Below are 22,348 nucleotides of genomic sequence, written 5' to 3' on the forward strand. Positions count from 1 at the left end.
TTTATTGTGTGGAATCAAAAGGTCAGACAGAGGGTTATGCTCCACAGGAGGTCCAAAGGACAGGCCATACTCAATGGCAATGGGAAATGCACTAGTGAGAGAAATACCAGCATCACTAAGAAGTTCAGAGGGGGCTAGGGTAATCTCTAGGGTAATGATAGCATCCCGAAGCGATAGAAGCTAGGTGGTGACTTTAACCACCAGAAGCCTGGAGGCTGTAATTACTATAATAGCTGGCAAGTTAAGAGGGGCTGCATGGGTACTTGACCCTCAGGTGCTGTGAAGGTATTTAATAGTACAAGGTGTCCATAGGGGAAAAATAGATGGGCAGCCAATAGGGTGCTGCTTGATATCTATAACCAGAAGAAGGCAAGAATGGCAGAAGAGGGGTCTGAGGGTGGTTGCCTTAATACAAAAGTCGCACTTCCTGTACAGTTCTCAGATCTGAGTCAATCTTCAGACCTGGACCACAGAATCCATTGACTGAGAAGAATCCATTCCCTAAGAAGAAGAACCCTGCAACACAGAAACAGATATTACTGCAATGATTACTCTGTGGCCTATGGCCATTTTCACAGCCAACTATATGTTAGGGAAAAAGAAGTACCCAGAAATTTTGCAGAGTCCAGAGGATCTTGTTGCCCAGAAACTCAAAGTGTTATCATGGCCTCTTTTAAGAGTGGGGACTTATGGGGGTCAGGTAATGAGCACAGGTCTGTATAATATCCAGTTTACAATGAGTCCATGGGAGCATGGACCTATCCACTAGTCTTTCCTCAGTCCCTGAGTGCATAATTGGGAGTATATATTGAGAGCAAGCTCCACATTAGGTCTTTGGCCTTGAGTTCTCATGGTGAGGAAAACCAGGTGAAAGCCACTAAAACTGTCCCTTCCTTACCAAGTTGAGATAATAAATAAGAACCAATATTTCATCCAAGGGGCTAGGATGATGATGGTAGAGATTAATGCCACCATTAAAGACCTAATAGATACAGAGTAGTTGTCCCTGTCATGTCTCCATTTAATTTGCCAGTCTGGCCACTTCAGAAACCAGGAGAATGGTTTATAGACAACTGAAGATGTAATCATGTAGTAGACTTGATTATAGTCATTGTGCCATCTCTGCGATCTGTCATAACACAGTCCAAAAGGATCGGAACCACCTGGACATCCCAGAGAACCTATCCGTTCTATTGATAACAGCATGCTAATAGTATAACCCTATCTGTTATATTGATAACAGCATGCTAATCAGGCATGCTGAGCAAGAGATAGCTAGTACATTGGAGACCTTGGAAAGATACACGCACTTCACATAATCCCATGAAGATTCAGAGACCTGTCACTTGAGTTGTTAGGGAACCAGTGGTCAGGGATCTGCCAGGATAGTTCCTTCAAAGTAAAAGGCAAATTACAAAACACAAATAAGCAAGGTGAAAGAAAACATTGCCTATAATCCCGTGAAAGCGACACGTAAAATTGTTCATAGTGTTTATATCTTTTAAGATGTTTTTCATTGTGCAGAGAATATAAATATCACAAACTAATACAGAATCATATCACTATCTGATGCCATGTTTATTTGCTTGTTTGCTTGCTTATTGCCTAGATCTCCTCACTGTGATACAAGCTCCATGAAAGATGCATTTGGTGCTGGATAAATATTTTTTGGTGGCATAAATGAGACATACCATACCCATTGTTTTGTAGCCAGCTCTTTTCAGTTAACTTCTAGATTCTTCAGGTTATACTTCATTTTTCTTAAACTGTGCCATTCCAGAAAGTCAGGTGAAAGCAAAATTCTCACACTCCAAAGACTGCTTCTAGCACTGCAACTTTAAAACCGAGAAACCTTAGTCTTTGGGCTCCAGAAACCCTCTAGAATCTCTTTTCTTTTGGCCAGCACTGCCTTAGAATCTTCAGCGGTCACAGGCTTGCCTGGATCATTCTTTAGAGGAGCCAAATCAGGTTCCAAGGACATAAGTGAAGAGTGCCAGGCAAACAGCACAGCCCGCAGCCACGTCCCTCCTCTAGCCACACGGGGGCGTGAGAGGGCCACGGTCTGCTCCCGGTCGGCGGCCCTCGGGAAGGAAGATTTTGGGCGGGTGTGTCGACTGCTCGCTGTGGGCGGAGCAAAAGGCGCCAAGGACCGGGCAGAGGGCAGGAAGTAAGGAGGCGGGGCTTCTGGATGGGGTACGCGCTTGCGCAAAGGGCCGGTCTGAAGAGTCGTCTTCGCTTTCGCCACTCCTAGGGTCTGTCCTGTGGGGGCGTCTTTGTCCCCCTTTTACGAGTTGGGCCGGGCCCAGGGGTGGGGGCAGAGTGCGAGAACTTCGAGGGGCGCCGGGGTGAGGGGCGGAGCCCTGTGAGCACGGGGAGGGGAGTGGGGTGGCGAGGCCTGGGGGGAAGGGACGGAGGGGCGCCGGGTGTGTCTGGGGGAGGGTTGGGGAGAGCCGGGGGAGAGGGGTGAGTGGAAAAGGGGTACGGGAGAGTTGTGTCTCATCCCTCCTCTACCCCCCCACCCCCGCTCCCGGCGTGGAGTGCAGGGACCCCAGGGTGCTACTCTGCCGGCTGGGAAGTTGCTAGTTAGCAGGTGGATGTGGTTTCCGAGAAGATACCTCCCTCTCCCCTCATCCTTTCTCTTTAGCAGCTCCTTTTTTAAAGTAGTATTTCTTATTAACACGGACGGCACGGTGTGCCTCACTTCGACACCTTCACCCGTGCAAAACCGCTTCCAACCGCCTACAGCAACTTGAGAGGCAGTCCCTCTCTTTCCTCCTCATTCTTCAAGTAGACAACATAAGTTTTCCTACCTAAACCCTGCATTGAAGAACCCAACATTTCCCGTGTAACCAGTGCAAAGGCGTTTTGATACTTTCTTCATAAACTTGTTTACAAAAAGAGCTTTTTATACTCTTTAAATAATGTCACTTGCCTGTGTAAAGCTGAGCAACAGTTTTATTTTGCCATGCAGTCCTCAATGAGCAATTTTAGTCCGGGGCGACGAAAAGACCTCATTTGGAATTCAGGGATTGATCCACCGTAGGGACCCCAACCAGTACCGTGTATCCCTCGCTGAAATGCAGCGGGTTTATATCCATCATCTCAGCCGTGGTGACGGGGTGCATGCAGTCTGACATTTGGAAGCTTAAGAACCAAGGCTGTTGCCTTCCAATTTATTTTTTTTTTTAAGTCTTCCATCATGTGTGTACTTTGCTTGAATGATTATTTTAAAGTACATGTCCTATTTTTGCCAACCTGACGGCTGTTTCCATAGAAACCAGAGAAGAAATAGTCATTTTCAGCAGAGTTGTTAAAACTGTCTTCCAGGCTTCAGCTGTGAGTGCCAGTGAGTGCTGTACTTGCTCATTCTGAGATGGTACTTAAAGAATTAAGGATCTGAAATGGTCTTAGAGGCTAACCATCCAAATTGCTTAATTTTCTCACATCATTAATTTAGTAATCCTTGAAGTTTGCCAGCCATGTTTGTTGACCTGCTCTAGTTCTTTGAAGAGGATAGGCCAGCCCTGAATCCTTCTTAGGCTCTGTGTAGTCTAGCGTTGGCTCTGTGAAATGTATAAATAGGTTTCTTCCCCCAATTTTTTTTTTTTTTTTTTTTTTTACCATTTCTCAAAGATAAGCCAGGGATTGCAAAATATCAGGCTCCATTTCTGTTCTAAATGACAGTTTATTGTCAGTGATGTCAGTGATAATGTTTTTACTTATGTTCATGTAATGTTTGGGGCTTTTGCTTGTACCTTCTGTGTCAGAATTTTTTTTTTTTAATTTCACATAAGTCATGAGAGATGAGCAAGACTTTGCTTGCTATAATCGCAGAGCTAAGCCGTGCAATTGGTGCGCATAGATATTAGAGATGAGAGGTTTTCTGAGGGGTGTAAGTAAATCAGTGGGTCTGGAGCTTAGGAATGGGTGAAGGACAGCTGGGGAAGGTGGCTGGAGAAATGGTAGGAGGTGGCATTATGAGAGGCCTGGTCTTTCATATGCAGGAGTTTATTGAAGCCCATGGAAACCGTTGGGAATTACAAAAATAGTTGTTAGTTTTGGGGCTTACAAAATAATACACCTTGTAAAAATTTGAACAGCACAGAAATACATGAGATGAAAATCCTTTACAGTGACTCAAAATAACCACTATGAATAGTTTGCTATGTATTGCTTTAGATTTATTTGTATTTGTGTATGTTAGCATATTGCAGCATTACTGTTGCTGCAAATTGGGCAGAGATTTTTGTCTCTTTTTTTGTGGTTATCTCCAGCATCCAGAATGGTATGATACGGTATGTAGGACGCGCTCATTAAATATTTAATGAATGAATGACATCATTTAGATGGAACACTGAATGGGGTCTTGTGTATGTTGGTTTGGTCAAGGTGGTTAATAAGCTTTGTTTGTTTTTTGTTTTAAGTTGGTTGCTAGCATTTTAAAACTGCTAACTTCCACATAAAGTTTGAATTGCTTGCTTTTCTTGAAAACATTGAACTGTTTGGTAACACTAAGTTCAAATTCCATTACACTTGTTGCATCTTCTTTAGATAGGCGTGAATCTGCATTTATGTCAGGATGGCTTTGCCTGGACTCTACATACAGACTAGCACTGTGGCTAATACAATAGCCACTAGTCACCTATGGCCATTTTGTTTTAGACGAACTAAAATGAACTAAAGGGGTGTCTGGGTGCCTCAGTTCGGTCGAGCATCTGGTTTCGGCTTAGGTCATGATCTCATGGTTCATAGGTTTGAGCCCTGCGTTGGGTTCCTTGTTGTCAACGCAGAGCCTACTTGGGATTCTCTCTCTCACTCCCTCTGCCCCTTCCCTGCTCAGGCATGAGCGCATGCTCTCTCTCTTACAATAAATAAGTGAACACTAAAACATTCTTTTGCTCAGTCACACCAGCCACATTTCAAGTGCTCAGTAGCCATAGGTAGAAGTTAGCACATTGGACAATGAAGACACATTTCTATGACTGCAGAAGTTTCTGTTGTGCAGTGCTGGTTTACACATCTGAATTTGCCATTCCTGATATACAGAATTTTGGCAAGTAGTATTGTTATTTTTAAGATTTGTATATCTTTGTCATTATACAAATCTCCATTAAAAAAAAATGGTTGCCTTATATTTAGCAATGTAGGGCTTATGTGAGTTGTGGGAGTAGGATTCTCTTGTCTGATTTGTATTTTAGATAGCTTTACTTCTTGTTTGGGGGGGACGAACTGGAGGGGTAGGAGTTGGTGGTAAAATGGGCAGAGAGATTGGAGGTTATATAGCCATCCACGGCCTAAGGCCACAGAGCCCAGGAAGGGCTAGATTGAGACATTAAGGAGGCAGAATTGACACGACTGATTTAATGTGGATTGAGATCTGTTATATGATAAAGTCACTGCAGAGATAATCCACTACTAATCTGGAACTGATTCAGTGTTGAAAATCGGGAATTTGGCTTTGCAAAGTATAGAAGGAACCCTCAGTTGTAATAAGCAGCATGTATATTAAAATGTTATTAGCTTATGTATGAAGTGTGTAACTTTTATACCTCGTAACCTCTTAAGTCAGAGGTCATTTATTTATGAGATACTCTTCCCTTTAAAGAGAGGGAATTGTTTTAGGGGTAAAGTAAAAGCTCATGTAGCTCAGTTAAATTTAGGAAGTACAGTGGACTCTTGGGAACTGGGAGGGTATGAATCTTGCCCCCTCTCTTTCTCTCTCTCTCTCTCTTTCTCTCCCGAAGGCTTCGTGATCTTTTACTTTCTGCACATTGATCGATTCCATCGTCCTTTCTCTTGATCCACTTCTTTTGCAAGGGTTTTGGTTCCCAGTTCTTGCTTGCGTGCTACTTTGTGTAGCACCAAGTACAGCCCCAAATTATACATACCCTTGTACTTCTTTGCCTGATACTCCCTCACCAAAAGTCTTGTTAGTGTCAGATGTCCACACCTGGCTCTGTGGCCAGTGGAAGGAGTCTCTGGGGAAGATTGACAGTCTGGGCCTATCCCTTAAATTGAGGCTATAGGATGCCCTTAGAAAGTGGGCATGTGATTGGACAAGTGTTTGAAGCTTATCTCCTATAGTAAAGAATGTGGGTTTGTGTTGTTTTTGTAGCATGACTTCTAGCAAAAGACCTTCTGTTGTTAAACCTTAAGTACACTTCCCCATTTGAAACAATTCTTTAAAAACTTTTTTTTTCTGCATCTACCCAAACAGCATAAAAAACAATAGTTGCCTTGAACTATTGTGCTACTCATGGAAGTCCTTTCTTTTTTAAAAATTCATAAACAGTGCATAATGCTCTCATACTGTGCTCTGCAAGGTCTAGCTACTATGGCCTACTTGAACTCCCAGCTTCATCTCTCCAATTTAGGGCCACTTGTGGGCTGTGCTAGGTTTGCCCTCTCTGCATAGTGGCCGGGAAACTCTCCAGGCAGGAACTTGGGGCAATTGTAGGACTCAGTTAATTTATTTCCCATCTCTCAGGCGTCACTTGTTCTTCATTGCCTAATGTCCAGTGTTTTGAAACCATTGTTGTATTTATTCTGTTTTTTCACTTGTTTTCAGTTCCTCTTATTCCATATTGACCCCAATTAAAAGTGCCAGGATTATGTGTGAAAGGATCAAGTTTGTATTTTATTTTATATTTATTTTTTAAATATGTATTTATTTTAAATTCACATCCAAATTAGTTAACATAGAGTGCAATAATGATTTCAGGAGGAGAATCCAGTGATTCATCCTCTGTGTGTAACACCCAGTGCTCATCCCAGCAAGTGTCCTCCCTAATGCCCCTTGTCCATTTAGCCCATCCTCCCACCCAAAACCCCTCCAGCAACCCTCAGTTCTCTAAGAGTCTTTTGTATTTTGTCCCCCCTCCCTGTTTTTATATTATTTTTGTTTCCCTTCCCTTATGTTCATCTGTTTTGTATCTTAAATTCCACACGAGTGAAGTCATATGATACTTGTCTTTCTCTAACTGACTAATTTCACTTTTAATACACTCTAGTTCCATCCAATTTGTTGCAAATGGCAAGATTTCATTCTTTTTGGTTGATGAGTAATACTTCATTGTATCTATATACCACATATTTGTTTTTAAATGTTTATTTTTGAGAGAGAGAGAGAAACAGTGTGACCGGGGGAAGGGCAGAGAGAGGGACACAGAATCTGAAGCAGGCTCCAGGCTCTGAGCTGTCAGCACAGAGGCAAATGGTCCGATGTGGGGCTTGAACTCGTGAACTGCAAGATCATGACCTGAACTGGAGTCCAATGCTTAACTGACTGAGCCGCCCAGGCACCCCTCTTCTTTATCCATTCATCTGTCGATGGACATTTGGGCTCTTTCCATACTTTGGCCATTGTCAATAGCACTGCTATAAACATTGGGGTGCATGTGCCACTCCTGTATCCTTTGGTTAAATACCTAGTAGTGCAATTACTGGCTCGTAGGGTAGTTCTATTTTTAATTTTTTGAGGAACCTCCATACTGTTTTCCAGAGTGCGGTGTTTTCTGCACCAGTTTGCATTCCCCCCAGCAGTGCAAAACGGTTCCTCTTTCTCCACATACTCGCCAATATCTGTTGTTGCCTGACTTGTTAATTTAACCATTCTTACAGGTGTGAGGTGGTATCTGTTTGTGGTTTTGATTTGTATTTCTCTGATGATGAGTGATGTTGAGCATTTTTTCATGGGTTGGTTGGCCATCTGGATGTTTCTTTGGAGAAGTGTCTGTTCAGGTCTTTTGCCCATTTCTTCACTGGATTATTTGGTTTTTGGGTGTTGAGTTTGACAAGCGATTTATAGATTTTGTATACTAACCCTTTATCTGGTATGCCATTTGCAAATATCTTTTCCCATTCCATCAGTTGCGTTTTAGTTTTGCTGATTATTTCTGTTTCCTATGCTGTGGAGAAGATTTTTATCTTGATGTGGTACCAGTAGTTCATTTTTGTTTTTGTTTCCTTTGCCTTCAGAGACCCGTTAAGTTAGAAGTTGTTGCAGCCGAAGTCAAAGAGATTGCTGCCTGTATTCTCCTCTAGGATTTTGATGGCCTCTTGTCTTATGTTTAGGTCTTTCTTCCATTTTGACTTTATTTTTGTGTATGGTGTAAGAAAATGGTCCAGGTTCATTTTTCTGCATGTTGCTGTCCAGTTCTCCCAGCACCATTAGCTAAAGAGACTGTCTTTTTTCCATGGGATATTCTTTCCTGCTTTGTTAAAGATCAGTTGACCGTACGTTTGTGGGTCCATTTCTGAGATCTATTCTGTTCCATTGATCTGAGTGTCTGTTTTTGTGCCGTTACTATACTGTCTTGATGATTACAGTGTTGTAATACAGCTTGAAGTTCGGGATGGTGATGCCTCCTTCTTTGGTTTTCTTTTTCAAGATTGCTTTGGCTATTCGGGGGCTTTTCTGGTTGCATACAAATTTTAGAATTGTTTTTACTAGCTCTGTGAAGAATGCTGGTGTTATTTTGATAGGGATTGTTTTGAATGTGTAGATTGCTTTGTGTACTGTTGATATTTTAACAATATTTGTTCTTCCAAACCATGAGCATGGAATGTTTTTCCATTCTTTTGTGTGACTTCTTCAGTTTCTTTCATGAGCTTTGTATAGTTTTCATTGTATACATCTTTTATCTCTTTGGTTAGGTTTATTCCTAGATATTTTATGACTTTTGGTGCAGTTGTAAATGGGATCGTTTCCTTGATTTGTCGCTTCATTATTGGTGTATAGAAATGCAACCAATTTCTGTGCATTGATTTTATATCCTGCAACTTTGCTGAATTCGTGTATCAGTTTTAGCGGTTTTTCAGTGGAGTCTTTTGGATTTTCCACATAGAGTATCGTGTCATCTGTGAAGAGTGAAAGTTTGACTTCTTGCCAATTTTGATGCCTTTTATTTCTTTGTGTTGTCTGATTGCTGAGGTAGGACTTTCAACACTATGTTGAATAACAGTGATGAGAGTGGGACATCCTTATCATGTTCCTGACCTTAGGGGGTAAGCTCTCAGTTTTTCCCCACTGAGGGTGATATTAGTGGTGGGTTTTTTTTGTGTTGTCCCTTATGATCTTGAGGTATGATCCTTCTATCCCTACTTTCTTAAGGGTTTTTAATCAGGAAAGGATGCTGTATTTTGTCAAATGCTTTTCTGCATCAAATTTGTATTTTAAAAAATACATTTTAAAACTTAGATCTTACTATTCCATTACATGCTTTTCTGTAATGCCTCCTAGTTACTGCCAATTACTAAAGTTGACTGTTTTTGTTTGTTTAATCCATTTCTAATCCCCAGTAATTTAACTGTTAAAATAAAAACAGACTTCCCCCAAGCAAAACTAAAAAATGAAAGAAGAAACAAAAAATAACAACCAAGTTTCTAAAGTATATGTTGTAGAGTAAAAAGAAGTGAGCAAAACCTTTTTTTTTTTTAACCTCTTTGGTTTGTATTGCTGAGAGGCATTGCTATAGGGCTGGTGAGCAGAAACCTAAGATAATTCAGTCTGAGATGTGTCAAGGGAAGAACAACTGAACCGCAACAGTTTTATAAATAAGTATTTCCAGAGGTATTTATAACTTATTTTTTGTGTTCCAGATAATCCAGGAGAAGAAAGATGAGCTTCATCTATGGACTGCAATCTGCTACTAGAAACTGTGTTTTCTTCCGATTTCATTTGCTGACCAACTGGAGACTGTGTAACACACTAGCTGTCACCTCACCAGACTGCCATCAAGTACAGATTACTCATACAGTTCATAAGTATCAGGGTCTGGGAGTACAGCAGTGTGATAGGTTGACTTTTCTGCCTAAAAATTTTTATTCTTATAGGACTCTTAATACCAAAAGACCAGGATGCCTCTTGAGCGTGAGCCATAAAGAAATTTGGATGGTTACCCCAACATGTGGTGCACGGAATGACTCTTTTTCAAGACAGCTCCTGATAGAAGAAGTTGCAGGAGCTCCTTTTCTCTCAGTATTGCATCCCCTAAAGTGTCTTCGCATGAGAGAGAGAGACATCAGGAGTTTCCACACTTCTCCTCGGTTTCAAGCTGCTCCGGTTCCTCTCTTGTTGATTATTCTTAAACCAGTGCAGAAACTATTTGCAATCATTGTAGGCAGGTAAAAAGCTTTAAAAAACACAAAAAACAAACAAAAAAAACTTAAAAGGTATTTGTAAAACTATACTTTTAAAGAAAACTTGTTAGATTTCCCTCCCATATTTAGCTCAAAATTAAGTTTCCAAACGGTTGGTTCTACCCAGTTTTGTTAGAAATGATTTAATCTTGAAATAATTTACTACATATTATAGTATAAAAATGAGATCTTTAAAAAATTATATAGGACACTTTTTAAACGATCTTCTATTTTGATTACAAGAATGAGAAATGTTGGGTATAGTTTGTAAGAACAATACTTAAAAACATAACTTTTTATTTTACGAAATCTGAGGCAATGGGTCATGAAACTGGGAGTTTACTTATTTAAGAATAGGCTCATTCCTAGCCAAGTTAATGCTTAATTAGCATTTATTTTTCAGTTCTATTTCCATCACATCTTTGTTATTTTCTTTTGGGTAGTCCTTCATAATAATTATGTTTTCACAGCTAAATAGTACCTTTTATTTAATTTAAACCTCCCCCCATAATTAATCTTGTTTTCTCTTATTTGCTCCATGAAGAATGAAGAAAGGTAAAGTTAAGCATTGTCTCGTCATTCTTACATTTGATGACTGTGAAGGCCTTTCTAGCTCTCTTACTCCCATACTAACCAACCCAGTTTTCTGTGATTTGACACTGGCACCCAGAAAATATGCAGTTGTGTTAGCTCTAGTTGTAGGTAACGACTGTCAGAGAAGACCAGAGCTAGACAACAGTTAAAGCAGTAAACACAGATTTATGCAGAACTTTTGCAGTAGAGGAAGAGAGACCTAAGTATAGAACCAGAGTTAATCTGAATATACCATGGGCAAGTGGGAATTCATAGCTGAGAAGCAGGGTGGGGTTTGGTGGATAGAAGATTACTCAGAAGAAGCATCAGGAATAAGTGGGGATTCTCCCTAACCTGACCCCACTAGGCTTCTTGCTGAAGGCAGGTGAATGTGATCAGACATCATCTGGAGGCTGGAGAATGAATAAGGAACTCGATCAGGTATCGAGAGTGATAAGATATGGAGGATGGGGAAATTCTGTTTAACCTGACTTAGCAGGATTCTTGCTAAACCTGGACAATGCAGAGATGAATACAGAAGTCCAGAAGTGAGGCCTAGTTGAAAAAAGTTCAGGGGAGCCTGAGTAGAGTCTGGTGCAAGAGAGGATCTTTGTCATAACTCAGCCCAGGGTCTTAGGCCAATGGCTCTTTCTCATCCTTTTTAATATTATTTTTAACTTTTGGTTGTTGTTTCCATTGTAATCACTTAACATTTTCTTTTAAGCTGTGTTTTCATCATACATTGAAGGCAGATGATAAGTCATATGAAGTTTTAAATGGGAAATAAATATACTTAATAGTCTGGCCTAAGTCTTTTCAGGTTGGGACACTTTGAGGCATCTTAGGAGTGTCACTTAATAAAATTAAAATAACTTGAAGTTATTTTGTAAGATGGATTTTGTCAAGAGAATGATGTATATATCTTAAACTTTTGTTGTGATTTCACAGATGAACTCACTAGGAAAAATTTTGTCTTGTTGTTGAAAACATTGCTTGTCAAAATGTCTGTGATCTCTGATAACCAGCAGGGAGTATTGTTGCCTGGTAGAAATTAGACCTCCATGTGTTAACTACACAGTCTCTCATTTTCTTGTTTACGATGCTTATGCCCTTATTACCTTTCCTTTATTATGTTCTTGAAGGGATAGTGAAGTTTCTGCTGGTGAGCAGTGTTTATTTCTAAAATCAATGCTGAGGTAGTTTCCCTTGTACCTTGCTGAAGTACTGGCAGATTGTGCTGGAAGTCTGATGAGCAGGGGGAGTGAATTGTGGTTACAGGTATAGATGATTGTGCTGTAACCCCTCAGATGTTTATTTGAACAGATCATCCCTATCAAGTAGTTAAGTACCCATACTCTAGGATCACATGGTCTTCCTTGCCTGGTTTTCCCTTATCACCTCTGCAACCTTGGACAAGTCCTTGGACAGTTCTCTCTGTCTCAGTTTCATCTTTGGTAACAGGGTTTTTGTGAAGATGAAGTGAGATGACATACGTATAACAATTAGAACAGCAGCTTGCATGTGGTAAACAGTCAATAAATGTTAACTAGTGGTAGTTGTAAAATAGCTACTCATTTAGTGTTCACCTTTAAAATAAGAAGAAACTTTAAATGAGCTTTAGAATTTTTATAACTGGTTACTTTTTCATCATTTAGCTAAGAATTTTATAAATGGAGAAAACCCATCTATACAGAGAAATATTTCACAAAAATTCAAGTATTTGATGACATAGAATTCTAGTATAAGATTAAGTTTTGTTGATATGTGCTGATACTATTGTCAGAACTTTGAATTTTTCTTTCTGCTCTAGGGGCATAAGGAAATGGTGGCAGGCACTTCCTCCTAACAAGAAGGAACTATTTAAAGAAAGTTTAAGGAAGAATAAATGGAAGTTATTCCTTTGTTTCAGTAGTTTTGGATTGCTCTTTGTAGTGTTTTATTTTACTCACCTGGAAGTGAGTCCTATCACAGGAAGGAATAAGCTACTATTATTGGGGAAAGAACATTTCAAACTTTTATCCGAACTGGAATATGAAGCAGTAAGTAGTAAGAATTGTTTATAATTAGATTGCTTAATATAATACTCAAAGCGGCAAAGTTTCTTAAGTATGAAAGATGCACTACTTTTTTATGTTAGTCTTTGATAGAAAATTCGCATTTTCCCAAAAGGCCTCCAAAGTTTCATACTTAGTGTTCCTGCTACCTACATTGCATTTTCTTTCATTCATCTAGCTAATTCCTGCTCATCACATGCCACCTTAAATGTCACTTTCTCAGGAAAGTCTCCCTTGATTATCCAGACTGGGTTAGGCAGGTTGGCTACATTATGCTCTAGTGGGAATCCTTCATACAGACTGAATTATGAATCAGCTCATTTATAATTGTGTCCAGTGCTTGGCTATATTGGGGTCAGGTCTCCTGCTTTTATTTTCTCTTTGCGTACTGTACTTTTCCTTTAAATCACTTATCATGGAGGTAACATAATTGTTATTTGCATAATTATTTCTTTACTGATCTGTGTCCTTTGTTAGACTAAGCTCTTTGGGAACCAAGACCCTGTCTGTTTTTATCATTTTATATTAAGTACTAGCACAATGTAGAAGGTAGTGTTTAGTACATATTTTTTGAGTAAGTAGATATGTAATATGAATTTTTGTACCTTGAAAGTAATGTAGAATACGGTAATTTTTTCCAAAACCTCATTTTTGGCAATTATATTTTTTGAATGCAAAATCAAGTTGGAATTCAGAAGCCTTAAGTCATTTGTTTTTTTGATGTTTTTTATTTTTATCAAGAGGGTGCAAGCAGGGGAGGGGCAGAGAGAGAGGGAGAAAGAGAATCCCAAGCAGGCTCCGTGCTCCTAGCACAGAGCCTGTGGTGGGGCTCAAACTCAGGAAACATGAGATTATGACCTGAGCTGAAATCAAAAGTTGGACGCTTAACTGACTGAGCCACCCAGGAGCCCCAAGAAGCCTTACTTCTTTAGAAAGTACAGTAACTCAGATAGTTAAGCATTTTATACCACTAGTGAGTTTCTTGAGGACAGACCCTTTCTCCAGTTGTGGAGAAACCTAGTATATACTAGGTGTATACACACCTAGTATATACCTAGTATATACACACCTAGTATATACGATGAGTATTTATTGAATTGATGCTCATGGTCTCACTTGACCACTTTGGTGAAGTCTTTATGTCTTTTTATTTCAGTTAAGCTTCTGAGTTTGTCAGTGGAAAGTTACCTTAAAAAAGAAATAACAATGTTTTTTCACAAAAAAGATGCATCTTTTCTAGTAGAGCTTTTACAGAGATTGGAGATGTTTCTAGGGTAGTCTTGTCTGAAGCAGGTTTGAGGAGAGTGTTCTGGAAAGATTGAGATAGGCCTAGTGTTAAATTTGTGTATCTTCCACCATTCGTCTCACTCAGAAGCTTTAAAAAATAATATATATGTACATAATATTCTTTTTTTTAGCCTACAAGTATAATAACCTGCTTGATAATAAAATTCAAGCACATGTTCCTATAGGGATATGGTAAAGTACTATAATTATATATAATTTTGCTTGTTTTATTTCCTTCATATGGGTTAATAGTTGTTTCAGTTTATTTACATTGGTGACTTGTGCTTTTAAAAAATGGTATTGATATAAAGACTTGCAGATTCAATTCTACAAAATCATCTATTTTTAAAATATCTAAGGGAAGAAGATTCTAAACTTCTTGATCTATATGTGAACGAAGCTACACATTTTATGGAAATTAATGTGATATTTTCAGAACATCCTTAATTTTCCTATACTTGAAAGGGTTTCTCATGAATATAGCTTCAGAAAGTGTGTTCGTACAGTGGCTAGTCCTACTCAACATGGTGTAGAGAAAATGACATGCCTGTTAGTTCTAAAATTTCAGTAATTTCCTATCATTCTGTGTGAATAAAACACTTAAAATTAGTGAAATGTCCTTTTTTTTTAAATTTTTTTTAATGTTTATTCATTTTTGAGAGACAGAACAGAATTTGAGCTGGGGAGGGGCAGAGAGAGAGGGAGACAGAATCCAAAGCAGGCTCCAGGCTCCAAACTGTCAGCATAGAGCCCGACGCGGGGCTCAAACTCACTGACCTCAAGATCATGACCTGAGCCGAAGTTGGATTCCTAACCAGCTGAGCCACCCAGGTGTCCCCAAAATGTCCTTTTCTTTTTAGAAGTTTAACTTTTTAAATTAAGTATAGGGTGTTTTTCTAGTCAGTGGGTTATGAAAGTAATTTTCTTTTACATTGTTCTTCCTTATATGAAATCTTTGTTTCCTAGGCAGTATTTTGTTTTCTAAAATATTTAGGAAAGTAGAAATAATATTTAAACATTTTATTTGTTTATAGGCTAATAGAAAAGATGAAAGTTTTATTTCAACCAATTTATATGAAAAATCTTAGTTATTAGAATTTATTCCATTTGTGAGAAAGCACATTGCCTTTGCATGAATAATTCAAATTTAAGAATTGAAGTGTTTTGTATATGTAGATTTTTACATAATTAAAAATTAAAATGTTCAACAATAAGTAGCCATTTAACTCTTCATGAAGCAATATAAACATTTTGCTGAGCTAAAACTCTCTTAAAATAAAGACGACTTTTTAATCTTTCAGTGGATGGAAGAGTTTAAAAATGATATGCTAACTGAGAAGGATGCCCGATACCTAATGGTTAAAGAAGTGGTTTATCATTTGATTGAGTGCAATAAAGATATTCCAGGGATCTCTGAGATCAATTGGACTATTCATGTGGTTGATTCCCCAGATATAAATGCCTTTGTGCTTCCAGTAAGTAAATGTTCGCCCATCTAACTTTAAATCGTAAATTTAATATCCTTGTTTTTTTTAAGGTGTTCCAATTACTTACATTATTTTCTTTATGGTGCAGAATGGACAAGTGTTTATCTTCACTGGGCTTTTAAATAGTGTAACTGATATTCATCAACTTTCCTTTCTTCTGGGCCATGAAATAGCACATGCAGTACTTGGGCATGCTGTAAGTACCTAGGATGAATGTTCAGTTGTTGAAATAACTGCTTTGAAGTGTGCAAGTTAAATCTTGTAAAACTGAATCTTTTCAGTTTTCTTTTTCTTTAAAAGATGGTATTTTAGTTTTTAGCAGTTGACTTACTCTGTTACCTGAAAAAATATGACTGGCTAATTTTGAGAATTTTTATGGTCTTTAGTATTTGATACCTGAATAATTAGTGTTTCTGGTAAGTACTATTTTTATCAGCTGTCTCTTTTGCTAAAAAGTAATTATTCTCAACCTCTAATTATTTCAAATTAGATTTTAAACTCTCCATAATTATTAACATACTTGTAATCTAGTCTGAAAGTTAACTATATGAAAGTGATATTACTATTTAAGTGGGTAAATCAGTTTTCTTGCTTTTTTATTCATTCTCAGAAGATGGCTTGGAGCATCTCTGAAAATCTCTAGAATGATATGCCATATATAATTAATGCAGAGGAATAATAATGATACCTTGCCATTTTACAGTTTGCTGAGCTTTTAAATACATACCTTCTCAATTATAATTTTAATACCATCCTCATTAAGTATGTATTTAATATCCCTACATTATATATGAGGAAACTAATGTTTAAAAAGACTTGGAGTAACATGAGTAATGTGGTCAACTGGCCAATTGGGACTTTAACCCAGGTCTTGTGTTTGCAAATCCAGCCCTGCTTTCTTTCACCACAGTTACCTGGGTATTGGCAGCCTTTTTTTTAATGGATCATAGAATTCAGGTTGATTTACGGTTCTGTGAATACACATCTGTTTGACTTGGTATGAGTACAAAAAGCTAATGTATTTGTTTATTCATATATTTATTTTTATTAAAAATAAGTATATTTCTTTTGTCCACATTAACTAGAGAGAGGTGTATTTTCTGTTGAAAACATGAAGGTAAATAGTGAAAGGATTGTGAAATGTTATGTCAGAAATGTAAGTAATATTAACTTTAAATGGAAATGCTAGTGTTATTAATCTCCTTAAAAGTCATTTCAAATTCTGTCTATTCCTTAAAGTACTAATAAGTTGAGGTGGGTCACAGTTGTGCTTTTCTGAAGCACAAACAGTAATTATCTCATTTATTTCTTCTGAATTATAGAAAAATATAAAAAAACATTTTCCTTAAATAGATCTATATAAGAATAAATCTAAGCAATCGAAAAAGATTGTCTTTCAAGAAAAGACTTCATAACTGCAAAATCAGTTTTGGCCAATTTTAGCATTTAAAAGATACTCATTTTACATACACCTTTATTTTTCTGGCCTCTAGTTCACTGTCTCATTCAGCATATTGTTGTCATCTCTGTCAGTGCAGAACACTAATTAGATAAGACATAAAAAGAAAATAACAGTCTTAAAAATTGAAAGTAGTTATTAATATTTCTTTGTAGAGGCCTTAGATATCATCAGCACTATATTTTCTCTTTTAGCAGTCTCCATGTTTTCTTCCTTCCACAAATACATATTTAAAAATTTTTTTTAGTTTTCTAAGACTATGTAATGGATAATTATATTCTTTAATAATTAATAATAAGGATTTTCTCTTTTATAATGACTTCATCATTTGTAGTGTTATTCTTTTGTGCTAAAATAATTCCATAATTGTTTTTCATGACACACAGTTTGTATAATGAAGCAAAGAATGCTTTGTGAGGACAGATTATATTGTTACGAGAAGTGTTCCGTGTGATTATTTTTAGTTGTCAGCCATGTTTCATACATTCAAGTAATGATTCCTGTATTATCAGCATTTATCAATCATCTTTAATGGGGAATGTGAACAATCCAGTGCGTTAAACTTGTATTTAGAAATTATTACTTAAAACAACTATTTTAAGTAAAATTGGCTAGTGCTGTAAATATAAAACTTTATAGAACTCAATTTCCTAGTGAGAAATACCAGAGTGGTAAAATTGCAAACTTGCATAAATGAATCATACTTCATATATTAGGTCATGAAGTCCAGAAGTTTTTTACTAAAAATAAATTTCCAGTCTTTTTCTGAATTTTTCTTGTTTTAACTATTTCATATGTTAAGCAGTGTTTACTCTATCCAAAGGTATAAGGTATAAGCATAATGAACACATTTATTTCCTTTAAAAAAAATTTAACAATAACATTAGAAACTAAAACTTCTGGGTTTGATTCCTTGTCCTTTTACTAATAGCTGTGTGAATTTTGGCACCTCTTTTAGTTTCTCCCATCTTAGTTTCTTTATAAAAGAGGGATAATTGTACCTATCTCACAAGATTATTATGCTTGTTAATATAAGAACTGTAGGTTAGTGAACTTCTATTCATATCTATGAACCTGTCATTGTATCTGAGTTATAGTAAGTGGTTCAGTACATGTTAGTTGAATGAATGTTTATACCTGTAAGCAAGGGATGGAAAGAAAAACACACAGAAGAAAAAGAACATGTGATCTTAGTTGGTGAAGGTAAGTTTAAACATGTAATTATTTAATGTGATTACACATCATGAACTAGAAAATCTAAGGTTACACTGTCTTAATTTATTAAATGTAATTTTCATTGTTTTGATTATTCTCAGGCAGAAAAGGCTAGCTTGGTTCACTTACTGGATTTCCTAGGTATGATTTTTCTCACAATGATTTGGGCTGTTTGTCCTCGAGATAGTTTTGCACTCTTGGGCCAGTGGATACAGTCTAAACTGCAGGAGGTAAGTGTGAGACAATAAGTTGGATTTTTAAAGGTATGTGGTGAGGATATTTTAAAGATTACTATAAAGTAACAGATACAAGAGATGTTTTCACGTATCATGAAATATAGCTACTAATTTTTAGTCATATGTTTTCTCATTTTTAGGGGACATTCTTAAAAATGAGCATTCAAATTAGAAAATACTACATCTTTTAAATGATGGAGATAGATGGGTTTCAAGGGCATAGCAATTTTTGGCTAACATAATATTTAGGGGCAGAGTGTTATATAGTTATTGGTCTTAGAGAAAACCCGGTCACAGATCCTTTCTTTCCTTTTGTCACTTTACCTTCAAACTTTTCACTTTTGTCTCTCATAGTGACTGTGGTATACTTTCTGGATGACTCTCCCTTCTCCCAAACGTTTGCATTTTGATGTAGAACTCTTAAAACCTGTAAATTTTTATGGGCACAGAATTAGCTAAAGCTGCTTTACCATCCTCATCCTCTCACTCCCAGTTATACTAAGGTTACCTGCACAATAGTGAAAGGATAATCTTATTAGGTGTTTGTTCACTTTCATTTCTAGTACTTGTGTATAATGGTGTTCATGTCATAAAATTTACTGAGGCCCACATTTTGTTCAAAACACTTCACTACTGAAAGTAGGTCTTGCACTTTTGATAATTGCTTTGTTAACTATGATTAATTATTTTATTTTACATCTTTCTTCACATGTTTCCTCTTGTCCTGGGAGGTTTGGTTATTCAGGAACAATCTGTTATTTGTTTATTTAATGATTTGTGGAGCACCATCATTGTGCCATCTGGGTACTGTTTAAATCTAATGTGTAAAATTCTTTGAGACAAATTGCTTTTGAAATTGGATAACTAAGTCTTTTATTCAGTGTTACCATATCATTTGGCTGCATTTATATTGAAATAAAGGCTCTTAAAGGGGAAAAAAAAGAATGGTTATTGCTTAGGTTATAGGATTTCATATTTTGAATTTTATTTCCATTATGTGTCGGGAAGTCAAAGGAGTTAATGTAGTGTTTACCCCATTTATCAATACATCACTTTTTTCTGTATTGGAATCTGAAGATTTTGTTATAGGAAATATAACCTGTGGCTGTTTTTTCTTTAAAATAGTTGATGAAGGGGTGCCTGTGTGCCTCAGTGGGTTGAGCATCGACTCCTGATCTCAGCTCAGGTCATGATCTCACAGTTCAAAGTTCAAGCTTCAGGTCAGGTTTTGTGCTGATGGCTTGGAGCCTGCCTTGGATTCTATCTTTCCTTCTCTCTGCCCTACCCCACTTGTGCTCTCTCTGAAAAAAGTTAAAAAAAAACTTGATGAATCCTGCTACTTCATATACTAATTAATAATTAAACTAAAAATAGAGTGATTACTTCTCTTTGAACTTTTCTTCCTTAAATCCAGCCCCACCCCCACCCCCATGATTTTGGTGATGGGGAAATGTTTCTTTCTCTAGAAAGCCTTGTTCCTTGTGATTGAAGAGCAGGAGGGGATGCTGATAGTGAATCATTAAAGAGGGGGAAATTGCTGACATTTATTTGCCAGAAAAAGGAAGAGATGAAGGAAGAAGGAGGGGCCTTTACATAACCAACCATTGGGGAGTCCTCTATTTTTGTAATTTTAAAAGATTTAGGTATAATGTAGCAGCCGTCATAGCGTGCTACCAGGTATTAATTAGTAATAATTACAATAGCTAATATTTATTGAGTACTTACTATATGTTAGGCATTAGGATAAGCACTATAATTATGTACAGAGGTTAAGAATACAAACTGTGAACAGATGGACTTGTGTTTGAATTTAGGCTGCTAGACCTAAGTTCTATACTGGGCAGATTACTTCACTAATTATAGGTCTCAGTTTCTTTATCTATAAATGGGCATAATACTGGCTACTCAATGCACTGTTGTTGGTTTAATGATACATTTAAAATAGGACCTGTTTTTTTTTAAGTTTTTATTCATTTTGAGAGGACAGGGGAGGTGCAGAGCGCGAGAGAGAATCCCAAGCAGATTCCACAGGGTCAGTGAGAATCCCAATGCAGGGCTTGAACCCACGAACCTTGAGATCATGACCTGAGCCAGAATCGAGAGTCGGATTTACGCTTAACTGACTGAGCCATCCAGGCATCCCTAAAGTAGGATCTCTTAATCTAAACACTGACATTTTGGACTGGATAATTCTTTGTTGTGAGGAATTGTCCTGTGCATTGCAGGATGTTCAGTAGCCTCTAAACATCTACTGTAAATATCTGACCTCTACCCACTAGATGCCAGTAGCACTCCCCCTGCCCAACAGTTGTGATGATCATAAATGTCTCCAAACATTTTTATATGTCCCTGGGGGGCAAAATCGCACCCAGTTGAGAACCAGTGATTTAAAGCACTTAGCACGGTACCTAGTACAAAATGAGGACTCAATAAATAGGAGTTATTATCATTTGCCCATTTTATCCTGTCTGCAACTCTAGGAGGTTGGTCCTGTGCTACTCCATTTTACATATGATGCTACTGGGCTTAGATGGGTTAAACAATTAGCTGAGGGTTAACAGTTAATAAGTGTCAGCATTTGGACTTAATGTAAGTTTCCATCCTTAAAAAAAAAAAAGCCAATGTTTTAAACCAGTTATACTATCAGTAAACTTGATGGACCCCTCCAGACTGCTCATTGAGAGTGAAGACACTATATAATACAGTTCAACAACCTAAAAAGTCATGATCGAGAAGGAAGAAAGTCCTATCTCATGGTTATATACTAGATTGATTATATTATTTCTAGACATCACTGACATGTAGCTACCTCTGTGAAATTGTTTCCCCTATTAATAAATAACTCTGTTCTCAAAAGTCCTGCTTATTGATCCATTTCCTACAAATTTTAGTACTTACTGAAAATTAGAATTTAACTGGAAAGCATTCACATAAATACAAGTAATTAGGGAAGTTAAAGTTACAATATCTATTTGTATTTTTTTATTGAAGTTGGAAGAAAATTTCATTTTCCTAACTAATCAATACTTAGACGGAGTTAAGATAATTTATCAAAGAAGGAAAATTCTGCTCTCTGGTTAATTTTCTAACTGAAATAAATTCTCTAGTAGTGTCAGTGGTTATTATATAGCCATATTTTTTCAATTTTCTTTTAAAACTGCAAGGTCAGAATGTTCCTTGGCCATAATAAAAGCTTGCATTAAGAAGCTTTCTTAGGAAATCCTCTCCTTTCTTAAAATTCATGTTATGTCACTTCACTTTTAGGCTTTTTCATAAAAGCAAACATACTCTTTGGATTTCTTTTGGTTAGTGAGAACACGTTCTAATGTAGGTCTTTTGTAAAAGCAAAGTAGCATAAGGCAAACTTTTGAAAGAGGGGTATACCTGTATAGTAGTAATCCCTCCCCCAATATTATCCATAGGGCTGAGGGAGGGTGGGATATATTCCCACCAGTGGTTTCCTAAAGCCTCAGATAGTACCATATCCTATTTACAGTATGGGTTTTTTTTTCTATACATACATACCTATGATAAAAGTTTGTAAGTTAAGCACAGTAAGAGATGAATTGTTCTATAAATAGAACTATTATAATATACTGTAAAAAAAAGTTACATGAGTGTGGCCTTCTCAAAGTATCTTACTGTACTGTATTCACCATCTTGTGATAATGTGAGATGATAAAATGCCTATGTGGTGAGATAAAGTGATGTGAACAATGTAGGCACTGTGACGTGGTGTTAGGCTGCTACAGACCTCTGACAGTATGTCCGGAGAACCATCTGCTTCCAGATCACAGTTGAGCGGGTATCTCCAACCGTGGAAATTGAAACTGTGGGTAAGGGAGACTACTGTACTCTATAAAATACTATAGACTCTCTAGAAGTCTGTAGGCCTAA

General features: G+C 37.3%; 1 protein-coding gene across 3 annotated transcripts in view; it reads left to right on the plus strand.

Moving 5' to 3' along the window:
- The first annotated feature begins 2,200 nt into the window (after positions 1–2,200).
- Positions 2,201–22,348, plus strand: part of OMA1 (OMA1 zinc metallopeptidase) — a 75,102-nt gene continuing 54,954 nt past the window's right edge. For 2 of the 3 annotated variants that reach the window (XR_006962812.1, XM_047084239.1), the window contains exons 1-6: positions 2,201–2,252; positions 9,601–10,125; positions 12,524–12,752; positions 15,356–15,529; positions 15,630–15,737; positions 18,317–18,445. Coding sequence is in view for 2 of the 3 variants with exons in the window: in XM_047084239.1 (XP_046940195.1) it covers positions 9,620–10,125; positions 12,524–12,752; positions 15,356–15,529; positions 15,630–15,737; positions 18,317–18,445 (1,146 nt within the window). In the remaining variant the exon portion in view is untranslated. Of the gene's footprint in view, positions 2,253–9,600; positions 10,126–12,523; positions 12,753–15,355; positions 15,530–15,629; positions 15,738–18,316; positions 18,446–22,348 lie in introns of those variants that run through there. The other variant, XM_047084240.1, reaches the window with a different exon arrangement.

Source organism: Lynx rufus, unplaced genomic scaffold, assembly GCF_022079265.1.
Source record: "Lynx rufus isolate CCGP_SWC_20201006 ecotype Redwood Valley unplaced genomic scaffold, mLynRuf1.p SCAF_2, whole genome shotgun sequence".
Classification (NCBI taxonomy): domain Eukaryota; kingdom Metazoa; phylum Chordata; class Mammalia; order Carnivora; family Felidae; genus Lynx; species Lynx rufus.